The 11,299-nt window shown below is 44.8% G+C and overlaps 3 protein-coding genes across 3 annotated transcripts in view; all 3 read left to right on the top strand.

Annotated features, from left to right (window-relative positions):
• The first annotated feature begins 818 nt into the window (after positions 1-818).
• Positions 819-3,804, top strand: LOC119267148 (serine carboxypeptidase-like 17). The gene is made up of 11 exons (XM_037548485.1): positions 819-1,174; positions 1,274-1,353; positions 1,444-1,566; positions 1,895-1,997; positions 2,249-2,286; positions 2,386-2,487; positions 2,584-2,664; positions 2,746-2,886; positions 2,974-3,278; positions 3,397-3,442; positions 3,542-3,804. The coding sequence occupies exons 1-11, from the start codon at positions 877-879 to the stop codon at positions 3,623-3,625; spliced, it is 1,401 nt and encodes a 466-aa protein (XP_037404382.1). The 5' UTR covers positions 819-876; the 3' UTR covers positions 3,626-3,804.
• A 1,826-nt stretch (positions 3,805-5,630) lies between these two features.
• On the top strand, positions 5,631-7,219 carry LOC119267150 (sigma intracellular receptor 2-like). The gene is made up of 2 exons (XM_037548486.1): positions 5,631-6,095; positions 6,918-7,219. The coding sequence occupies exons 1-2, from the start codon at positions 5,772-5,774 to the stop codon at positions 7,092-7,094; spliced, it is 501 nt and encodes a 166-aa protein (XP_037404383.1). The 5' UTR covers positions 5,631-5,771; the 3' UTR covers positions 7,095-7,219.
• Positions 7,220-11,112: 3,893 nt separating this feature from the next.
• LOC119267147 (Golgi to ER traffic protein 4 homolog) overlaps positions 11,113-11,299 on the top strand; it is a 7,308-nt gene continuing 7,121 nt past the window's right edge. Inside the window, exon 1 of the mRNA XM_037548484.1 lies at positions 11,113-11,295. Within this exon, the coding sequence (XP_037404381.1) occupies positions 11,230-11,295 (66 nt within the window). The 5' untranslated portion in view covers positions 11,113-11,229. The remainder of the gene's footprint in view (positions 11,296-11,299) is intronic.

Below are 11,299 nucleotides of genomic sequence, written 5' to 3'. Positions count from 1 at the left end.
TGTTGGGCCACTTGTATATGTGGCTCGGTAGTGATCTCTACACTGTGCAAAGTGTCAATCTTGTCAATATGAAGATCCGATTATGGCATTCACGCATCATATATACATACTGGTCACTTGCGAGCAACTTCAAAATGGGTCCTTATACCTTCTTCAATTCTTGCACACAGAAGCTTGGTGAATTGTACAGGCCCCCCAAAATTCCTATGTGCTATCAAAACATATATTTTTCTCTTCAAATGAGTTAACAGAAATACCTGATGCACTTTCATATATACAGTAAAAAACCCAGAAGAGATGCACTGCAGATACGATGAATTTGTACAGTATGGCTCGTTTGATGGCTGTGTGCATCTTAGCTATTCTGAAGCAAGTGTCACTCTTTATGTTTTGTATCCGCTCCATGCTACATTTCGAGTTAATAAAATCATCCTTTGTCGGAAAAATAGCACTAACAGAAGAGCCGGTATAGGACAAAGAGCTGGCTCACTTGCTCCAAACCTCCCTTGTGTTAATTAACGGTGTCTCGTGGCTCGTGTGATGCGTGCGACTATTAATTAAAACCAGCAAATAACCTACTACTACTACTAACACAGCTTTCATGGTGATTTCGGGCTACTATCATAGTATCATATTGCGTCCAGCCAAAGCACAGCGGCGCTGGTTTTCTAGGGGCGTTGAGTCAGATCTGTTTCTCCATTATACTGTATTGAAATTGAATTGAAGAGAAAGAGAAAGCAGGGCCATCTACCTAACGACAACGACAGATTCCTTCTTTTAATAAAGAGACTAATGATCCTTTAACTACAACTGGGCCGCGTTTGATGCGTCCTGCTCCTACCCAACAGCTTAGCTAGGCGAGGCGAGGAGGAGAGAATGAAACATATGAGCCATGGCTTGGCACTGGGAGTGGGCTTTCTCCTCCTCCTCATCGTCGCCGTCACCGCACAAAGTGAGAAGAACAAGACCACTGTGGTGAGCCATCTCCCTGGCTTCCATGGGCCTCTTCCCTTCTCCCTGGAGACAGGGTATGTGCAAGTGGACGATAGCAATGGCGTCCGCCTCTTCTACTACTTCGTTCAGTCGGAGAGGAGCCCCGCGGAGGACCCCGTCTTGCTCTGGCTCACCGGCGGCCCCGGGTGCTCCGCCTTCTCCGGCCTTGTCTACGAGATCGGTAACTATTTGCTTAACCATTCTCCATTTTCATCATCATGTTGTGACTAATATGCTTAACCATTTTACTTGTTGGTTGCTGCTGCTGCTGCTGCTGCAGGTCCTCTCAGCTTTCAGCCTGCAGATTCTTACACCGGTGGTCCGCCAGAGCTGGTGTACAGACCGGATTCTTGGACCAAGGCTAGTATATGTTCCTCTTCTGCCAGCCACCAATTCATCATGTAAGCATAATCGCATCTTCTAATCATGCTTCTGTCCACTCACCAAAAGGTTGCCAATGTAATCTTTCTGGATTCCCCCGTTGGAGCTGGCTTTTCATACTCTGCAACAGACCAAGGGTACAAGTCCTGCGACACCCAAGCCGTTGACCAAATTGTCATCTTCCTTACCAAGGTCCGTCCAGTCACATACAGTATTTATCATGTTCCGTCTTATCACTCATAATTAGGTTTGTTTCTTATAATACTACTATTCTACGCACCACTACTTCTGAAACTTCCCATCTTCACGGATTTCCCATTACTTTTACATGCTGTGCTACATGCACATAATATTTTGAAGAAAAAAAATTCTGGAACACGCACGAGTGTGCGTATCATCTATTAAAAAAAGGGAAAGGGGAGAAAAATCCCCTCCAGTTAGCAGTAATTACAATATTTTGAATTCATATTTTTAGCTAATTATTCTGAATTCTTATTATCATTATTTTCTCCATCTGCAGTGGTATGAGGATCATCCACAGTTCTTACTGAATCCACTTTTCATTGCCGGAGATTCGTATTCTGGCTTAATTGCGCCACCGCTAACCTTTCAAATTGCTAAGGGTACATAGAAATTTCCTTCTTGTTCCTTATTACAAATATTCCGCTCATCCTACAAAATTGAGAACTTTGGCATGAAATACTCCCTCTGTATCAAAATGTAAGGCGTTTTTGAGTCTCAATCTAAACCCAAAAAACGTCTTCCAGTTTGATACATAGGGAGTGCAACATATCTCTACTCAAATAATCCTTGACTTTAGTGTTGAACCCTCAGTGTTGTGCTTTAAATTACCTATCCCGTGCCTCTTTTCCAGGTATAGAAATGGGTTACAAGCCACTTCTTAATCTGAAGGTCAGACAACCTTTCTTTACTTTTGGAACAATTAACACATGATGTCTTTGTGTTGCTTTCTAAGTAGCGGCTAATGTTTCAACATGTGTATTGCTTCAGGGTTACATCATAGGCAACCCATTAACGGATCACAAGTTCGATTTGCCAGCCAGAGTCCCATATGCCCATAGGATGGGTCTCATATCTGACGAACAATATGAGGTGGTAGAGGGAATCACATCCTTTCTTTCTCATAGTATTGAGTTGCGTTATTTCACTTATTTGTGATGATTAAAATGTCTGTTTGCTCAACTTCAGATATACAGGGAAAGTTGCGGTGTGGACACCGGTATGAACCGAAACATACAATGCAAAAATTGCCATGATGCAATAGATAAGGTACGATAACTAGGAAATGTAGGGAAATGAAGGAAGCCCTTTTGTCTGAATTATTGATGATGCTTTTCCTACCAAGTGTAGTGTTTGAAGGGCATAAACATACATCACATCCTAGAACCCGAATGTTCTGCCGAATACAATGGAAATTCAGATAGCGGCAGGACGTTGCTTGACTTTGGTAGCGCGGAGCTTGGCTTGTCAGATATTTCTTCGGAGTGCAGAGTTAGTGACAAAGAAACCTACCTTAAATTCCTTAAGATTGTGCTCTTTGCTAATTTTAATGAACATATCTATATTTTCTGCATGCAGGAGAAAGGATATAGCATGTCTGGCATCTGGGCAAACAACATGGCAGTGAGAAAGGCTCTGGGTGTTCACAAGGGAACGGTTCCTGTGTGGCTGAGGTGCAACCATGGCACGCCATACACCACCGACATCAGGAGCAGCGTGGAGTATCACCGGAGCCTGACCAGCAAAGGCTACCGGAGCCTAATCTATAGCGGCGACCACGACATGACCGTGCCTTTCATCGGCACCCAGGCGTGGATCCGCTTTCTCGGCTTCGCCGTCGTCGATGAATGGAGGCCATGGTATGCCACCGGCCAAGTTGCTGGGTGAGTACGTTTGAGCCACTACCAGTGAAATCCAGTTGTTTTCCCCATCAGCTTGGGGAAACTTTAACATTCTTGATTTTTGACGCCGTTGATTGAGCTGCATTTTATGTGTGTGCAGGTTTACAACGTTGTACGCTAACAACCTCACTTTTGCGACAATCAAGGTACGTGAAGGGACTGCTAGTTTGATGTATTGACACTATTTGTTAATTTGCTACTCTATTTGTTTGTCATGCCAAGCAAGTGTTTCTTTGTTTAATCAGGGTGGTGGTCACACTGCTCCAGAGTACAGGCCCAAGGAATGCTTGGCCATGGTCGATAGGTGGCTCTCCGGCCGTCCTCTCTAACTCGACTTCTCGCGCGCATCACATGTGCTTTCTCTACGCACACAAGGATTTTCGATTCGGGAATACTATTCTATCGGCTGTAACCTCCTACTGTTAAGTTTGTCAATGTATAGCGTGACATGGTACATATAACATTTGCATGTTCATCATCGTCAAGGCAATACAAGTGTGATGATCCAGCCGATGCATCGATTGATGCATGCAACCTTCTATTATTGCATAGTTTTGAAAAATCCAACATCACAAAAGGGAGAATAAAAGGAACAAAAGCTATCACAAGGCTGAGAACAACAATGAGCGGCCATCTCCCATTGGTTGCACCTAGAGTTCATGGACACTCGGTCCTCCTCCCACCGAACATAGTACCACATGCTGACATGCAAAGCCAATTAAAGTTCGGGTTCCAACAACTGCACAAAAATAACACCACGGTAGTTCTGCTGAAAACAGCGTCAGTCCAGATTAGTTCTAATCAAATCATATCAAAATCATATAAAAATATTGTAAACATGGCATGAATACTTCATAAATTATAGATACGTTGGAAACGTATCATCACACAACCTTTCTTTACTCTTGGAACAATTAACACAGGTTGTCTTAGTGTTGCCTTCTAAGTAGCTGCTAATGTTTCAACATATATATTGCTTCAGGGTTACATCATAGGCAACCCATTAACGGATCACAAGTTCGATTTGCCAGCCAGAGTCCCATATGCCCATAGGATGGGCCTCATATCTGATGAACAATATGAGGTGGTACAGGGAATCACATCCTTTCCTTGAGTTATTTCACTCATTTGTGATGATTAAAATTTCTATTTTGCTCAACTTCAGACATACAGGGAAAGTTGTGGTGCGGGCACCAGTATGAACCGAAACATACAATGCAAGAATTATGACACCGTATGCAAATGTGACACGTCCGGCCAGTTATCAACTTAAAAAAAATTATTTTCTGAATTTTTTCTGAATTTTTTAAATTCAAATGTGTTACTATTTTTTCAATAAAAGTTTGAATTTTTTTAAAAATGTCTGCATTCAAAATTCGGTTTGTTGCCTTGCAGGGACGCAACTTCCTTTTGTTATTTTATTTTTATCTCTTGATAGACAAGTTGATTTTTCTTGTCCGGTAAGTATACGACTTAGAAACCAAGTCGGATTGAGATTGTGATCACGACGCAGTACCGCCTCTGGTCCTAATATATATACTGCTACTGGTTGCGGCCAAAGACACATCGAAAACACCTAGTGTTTTACTTCATCTCAAAACTTGTGCTGCCATCGTAGTCTACTTCATCCCTAACGCTGGTGTGCATCGGCGTGCGGGAGAGCGGGTCTCTGAAACCGTTCGTCCTTTCGATCCTGCACAGGGAGAGGACGAATTAGGTTTTTGGGAAGCGCTCTGCGCGACTGCTCAAGTTCATCATCATGGGTCGTCTTCTGTTCAAGTCGAGCGGTGCTACTCATTGACGTCTTCATCGCCGTCAACAACAAATCGTCACCAACATCGTCATCATCACCGTTGCTTCTTCAGCAACTAACAAATAGTACGTCCTACGTGTTCTGTTCATGTCTCTCCCCGAAACTTGCTACTTAATGTGTGATGCTGATGTGCATGTTTAGTTGTTCATCTAGTTTGCCAGATTGTTGCATTCTAGTCTTTGTTTTAGTCATGAATTATTTACTGAAATTAATCATGAACTTGTCTAATATTCCAACATAGCTTTGTCAAACATGGTCGAAAGAGCATCAATGGCAAAGTTAAAATGGCAAAGAGGGGACAACGGGTCACCTTATAGCAACCCTCTTTTCTTTGAAAGAAGTGACCAACATCGTCGTTGATCAAAATGGCAGTCTGGCCCCCGCTTCGAACCCCTTTCGAATCTCATGAAGGAAAGCCCGGTTGAGCCGATCGTAGGAGCAAAACAGCGTGGAAAGAAAATCTCCTCTCTACAGTCGCTTCCACTCCGCATCCCTCTCTATCGCAATCTCAACGTCAACCTCCACCTCGCAGACACAGTTTCTTCCTGTCATCACACTCCTACACCACAAGATACAGAGCAGCTCCTCTGTAGAAAAACAGGAACAGAGCGCGGTCCTCCACAGCTCCGCTCCGCTCCCTCCGGCCGCACCACAACAAACCAATGGGCGCCGTCTCGGCGACGGCGGACGTCGTGGTGGCGCTCTTCTCGCTGATCATGGCGGTGGCGGCCCCGCTGTTCGACTCTCAGGTCGTGCTCCCGCGCGACCTCTACCCGGCGCCGCTCGTGGACATCCACCGGTGGTTCGCCGTCGCGTTCGGGCACTACCTCGTCGCCTACCCGCCGCCTTTCTTCCTCGGCCTCGTCTGGCTCGACCTGGCCTTGCTGTGGCCCGTCTGCGTCGCCAACCTCTACGGCATCCTCGCGCGCCGCCGCTGGTCGGCCACCACCTCGCTCATGGCGGGGGTCTACATGCTCACCTACTTGGTACGTACCCGTCTTGGTCCTGCGTTTGCCCTTTCTTCTTGCTTTGCTTCAAGATCCATACAGGCGAAGTGATAGCTTCTTTCTCCGTTGACCAAGCGACAAGCATTTCATACAAGAAAAATCTTGATTGCTGCGCTGCCTTGGTGGTGGAAGTTTGTGGAGGAGAGTTTTTTTAGTGAAATGATTGATAATGTGATTCGATAATTCCTTGAGCAAATTTCACCGCCAGTTGTTGGTTCTGCCGACACTCGACTTGAGCAAATGACTTTATCCTCTTGTCTTCTCGCGGAGAGTGAATTACAAAAAACATCGACATTGAAGGCTAGATTTACAGAAACCACAAGTCTATAATTTTGTAGGTTTCTCTGACCGCCGCCGCCGCCGCCACTCTAGGGCACCATGGCGACGCGGCGGCGGTGGCGGTCGGAGATGTGACAGGGTTCGACGGCGGCGAACGAGTGGGAGCAGAGGGCGCGAGAGAATGAGGGTTGGGGGTGGGCCTGTAACGATTCGTAGAAGAGGGTACCGGCTCGAGCAGGCCCGGGCACGGCGTCTGACGCCGTCTAACGGCTCAGACGGATGAACAGTGCCGCCACATCGACAAAAGCGGGCCTACCTGTCATAATCTCACTTAAAACGACCGAACTGAGCAACTCGTGTTTTCTACAAAAAAATTAGCCTGAAAGTTAGTGTTTTTGGGCACAAAATTGTAGACTTGTAGTTTCTGCAAACCTAGCCTTCAATGTCGATATTTTTTACAATTCACACTCTCGCGGAAGATCTTTCTCGATTCGTTTCTAATGGTGACCGCAATTGTTTCAGTCCGCCATACTCGGCGACATGTTGGGCTCAGGAAAAGCAACGCTGAGGCTGCTTCAGCTGTATGTTCCGTTCATCGTGGTTGCTGTAATTGCAGTTTTGCGTGGTCTCTGCTCATGGTCAGCGCCGTTAGCTGCTGCAACATCGGTTGCATCTTCAGCTCAGAAGAAGAAAGCCTAGATTAAATTTGTGTTTATCACATTTTAGAAAGAAAGTAATCAAGTTCCATTCGATGTAAATGTGCAAGTACTTGTTTAATGACTGGTGTATCTTTTCTTTCATTATTAAGCATTAGCACCGTAAAAGTCATCCCCCGTCGCGACGGCCACACGACGACGCTTGCAGCGACGTCCCGCCACCACCACCAACAGCGCGAAGGGATGCCATGGCCCGCATGACAATGTTTTTCTTAAACTCTCTGCCCCTTTCACAGGGGCGGGCCCCTCTCTCCCGCAATCTCCAATCAACAACTCACACGTTACATATTTACGTTAATTACGTAACTAGAATCATGTAGGTGTAGCATTACTCACCAACGACTCATGCATGCACAGCACAATAGCAAAGGATGTGTTTGGTACATGTGAAAAAAAATAGATGATGTGTTTTTTTTAATGAAAAAGATCGGAGTTATCAATTCACCGGAAGTACAAAGCATCTCAAACACACAAAAAAGTACATCAAGATTCCGAAACCACCGATGTGTTTGGTAGCATTATCAACCTAGTATATATGTTCTCCTAGACATACTAAGTGTAGACATGTTGAGTACATGCAACTGTTATTATTTAGTAGCGGTGTATGCTTTGAGACAAGCTGAGTTGAGACATTTGTTTGGTCGCTTGCATTGTGATTAGACATGCTTTAAACTAAGACTGTGTTGGTAGGATGTATCTTATCCAGATGTGGTTACCTTCTTTTAAGGTGGTGAGGATACTATGACAATTACAAATAGACAACATTTTTTTGTGAATCGTTATAAATAAAATTGGGTTCATATTTTATTATACTAGATGATACCACACGCATTGCTACGGGAATTGGTTGCAAAATATTTTAATTAGATTGTATTGTGTGGGATATAAATATTTAGATAAATAGCACATGAACCAAAATTAAAAATACATAACACTTATTATATTTGATTATGTACATTGGTAAATTTTTATTGAATATAAGTAGAGTAATAGAATGAAAAATATTTTCTCGTGCATGGTCGCATGTGGTGGTGGATCTTTTTCCCATGCATAGTTGTTGGGGAACGTTGCAGAAAACAAAAATTTTCCTACTCGTTTCACCAAGATCATCTAGGAGTTCATCTAGCAACGAGTGAATAGATGCATCTACATACCTTGTAGATCGCGAGCGGAAGCGTTCAAAGAACGGGGATGATGTAGTCGAACACGACGTGATTCGAATCACCGGAGATCCTAGCACCGAACGGACGGCACCTCCGCGTTCAACACACGTACGGAAACAGCCACGTCTCCTCCTTCTTGATCCAGCAAGGAGGGGAGGAGAGGTTGAGGGAGATGGCACCAGCAGCAGCACGACGGCGTGGTGTTGATGGAGCTGCAGTACTCCGGCAGAGCTTCGCTAAGCAATAAGGAGGTGGAGGAGGTGTAGAGGAGGGAGAAGGAGGCAACCAAAGGCCAAGGACTCAAGGTCTGAAGTCCCTCCTCTCCCCCACTATATATAGGGGTGCCAAGGGGGGGTGGCCGGCCCTAGGAGATCCAATCTCCTAGGGGGTGCGGCGGCCAAGGGGGGTTTCCCTCCCCCCCAAGGCACCTAGGAGGTGCCTTCCACTAGTAGGACTCCTCCCCCTTGGAAACCCTAGGCGCATGGGCCTAGTGGGGCTGGTGCCCTTGGCCCAAGCAGGCCAAGGCGCACCCCCTACAGCCCATGTGGCCCCCGGGGATGGGTGGCCCCACCCGGTGGCCCCCCGGGACCCCTCCGGTGGTCCCGGTACAATACCGATAACCCCGAAACTTGTCCCGATGCCCGAAACAGGACTTTCCATATATAAATCTTTACCTCCGGACCATTCCGGAACTCCTCGTGACGTCCGGGATCTCATCCGGGACTCCGAACAACATTCGGGTTACTGCATATACATATCCCTACAACCCTAGCGTAACTGAACCTTAAGTGTGTAGACCCTACGGGTTCGGGAGACATGTAGACATGACCGAGATCGCTCTCCGGTCAATAACCAACAGCGGGATCTGGATACCCATGTTGGCTCCCACATGCTCCATGATGATCTCATCGGATGAACCACGATGTCGAGGATTTAATCAACCCCGTATGCAATTCCCTTTGTCAATCGATATGTTACTTGCCCGAGATTCGATCGTCGGTATCCCAATACCTCGTTCAATCTTGTTACCGGCAAGTCACTTTACTCGTACCGTAATGCATGATCCCGTGACCAAACACTTGGTCACTTTGAGCTCATTATGATGATGCATTACTGAGTGGGCCGAGTGATATCTCTCCGTCATACGGAGTGACAAATCCCAGTCTCGATCCATATAAAACAATAGATACTTTCGGAGATACCTGTAGTGCACCTTTATAGTCACCCAGTTACGTTGTGACGTTTGATACACCCAAAGCACTCCTACGGCATCCAGGAGTTATACGATCTCATGGTCGAAGGAAGAGATACTTTGACATTGCAAAAACTCTAGCAAACGAACTATACGATCTTGTGCTATGTTTAGGATTGGGTCTTGTCCATCACATCATTATCCTAATGATGTGATCCCGTTATCAATGACATCCAATGTCCATAGCCAGGAAACCATGACTATCTATTGATCAACGAGCTAGTCAACTAGAGGCTTACTAGGGACATGTTGGTGTCTGTTATTCACACATGTATTACGATTTCCGGATAACACAATTATAGCATGAATAAAGACAATTATCATGAACAAAGAAATATAATAATAATGCTTTTATTATTGCCTCTAGGGCATATTTCCAACAATAGTTGCATGTTAAGGTGGGCCTTATCCCATCTATAATTGTAAGATGATGTGACATTCTTGCATGTTGAGATAAATAAGTTAGTGGAGATTACTCTCTTAGGTATATAGGATACGTAAATATATATAAGGACATTTCAACATGGGTTTTTTGGGCTAAACTCAATATAGTTGAGGATGCCCTATGCAAACTATCAAACAATGAAAAGTGGATCAAATAGGAAACATGCAGGCAACCGAACACACCCTAAATTGTGTAAGGCTACAAACATGTTGAGTTTGAGTGAGTTGAACTAGGCTCAGCTTAACGTATACTAAAATTTGAGCAAGCTCAAATGAAGTGAATCTCAAGGTCGAGTTGTAGAAAATCACTTATGCTTTGCTTATAACGATCTTGAGCTAGTTCCGAGCTAAATAAAAAGATTCTTTTAATAATATAAGTCAAATTTTTAAACAAGATAGGCCACAACACGAGAAAAGAAACCACTATAAATATCATCCAATCAAAACAATTATAATATAAACTATTTCAACGTAGTTTGACTTATTCTCCCCCAATTGGAGACAAGTATTTAATACACTAATACTTAATAGCAAGAATTTGTGGATGATTTAGCAAAAGAAGAAAATCACTTAAACTTTTGTCAAATATAACATGATATTGAACACACGGCTGACCACGTAGCATGCCCTAAATTTTCTTCATGCTTAAGTAAGCATCCATGCTCACTAGTAGATAAAAGAGAGAAAATCACACAATGATCATATTTTCTGTTAATATGTATCATGATTATTTAATATAATTACATTTATATCAAGCTTCAAGTTAAAATCGAGCGTGCCAGTGTTAACTAAAGATCAGCTCGTTTCTGGATCAAGGTACATAAAATGCTCATATTCAACTCTTTTTTCGACCTGATCTCAAGTCGAACCCAAATTCGATCTCAAACGACAAATTAGCCTCGCTTTTTGCAGCCTTATATGCGCGTGAGGGTCACACATGATCACCTTTATTCTACCTTCCTAGGCATCACTAAGTTTTTTTTCCCTCCTTTCCCTGAATTCGGCACATGTAAAACGGAGAAGTACAATAACCCAGAGAAACGAGTTAATTCCGGATGTGGTTCGAAGACCAAACGGGAGCGCAACACGGAGAAGAAGCGCTTTAAGATTCGCGCCAGCACGATAAGCGCCCGCCCACCCGCCCAAAAATCCCCTGTTCTGTTCCAACGCCGGAGGCCCAGCTCGTCTCCGAGGCGAATTCGCGCAGCGGACGCCGCGATTCCGATCACCGCCGACGCCGCCGCGCTCGCCGGAGAGCCATGTCTCGGTCCATGAGCCTCAACATGAGGTCGGCCTCGCGCCGCGACCTGCCGCCTCCCCAGAAGGTGA

The sequence above is a fragment of the Triticum dicoccoides genome, chromosome 3A (genome assembly GCF_002162155.2).
Source record: "Triticum dicoccoides isolate Atlit2015 ecotype Zavitan chromosome 3A, WEW_v2.0, whole genome shotgun sequence".
NCBI classification, from domain to species: domain Eukaryota; kingdom Viridiplantae; phylum Streptophyta; class Magnoliopsida; order Poales; family Poaceae; genus Triticum; species Triticum dicoccoides.
This window is presented reverse-complemented; position numbering and strand designations above follow the sequence as displayed.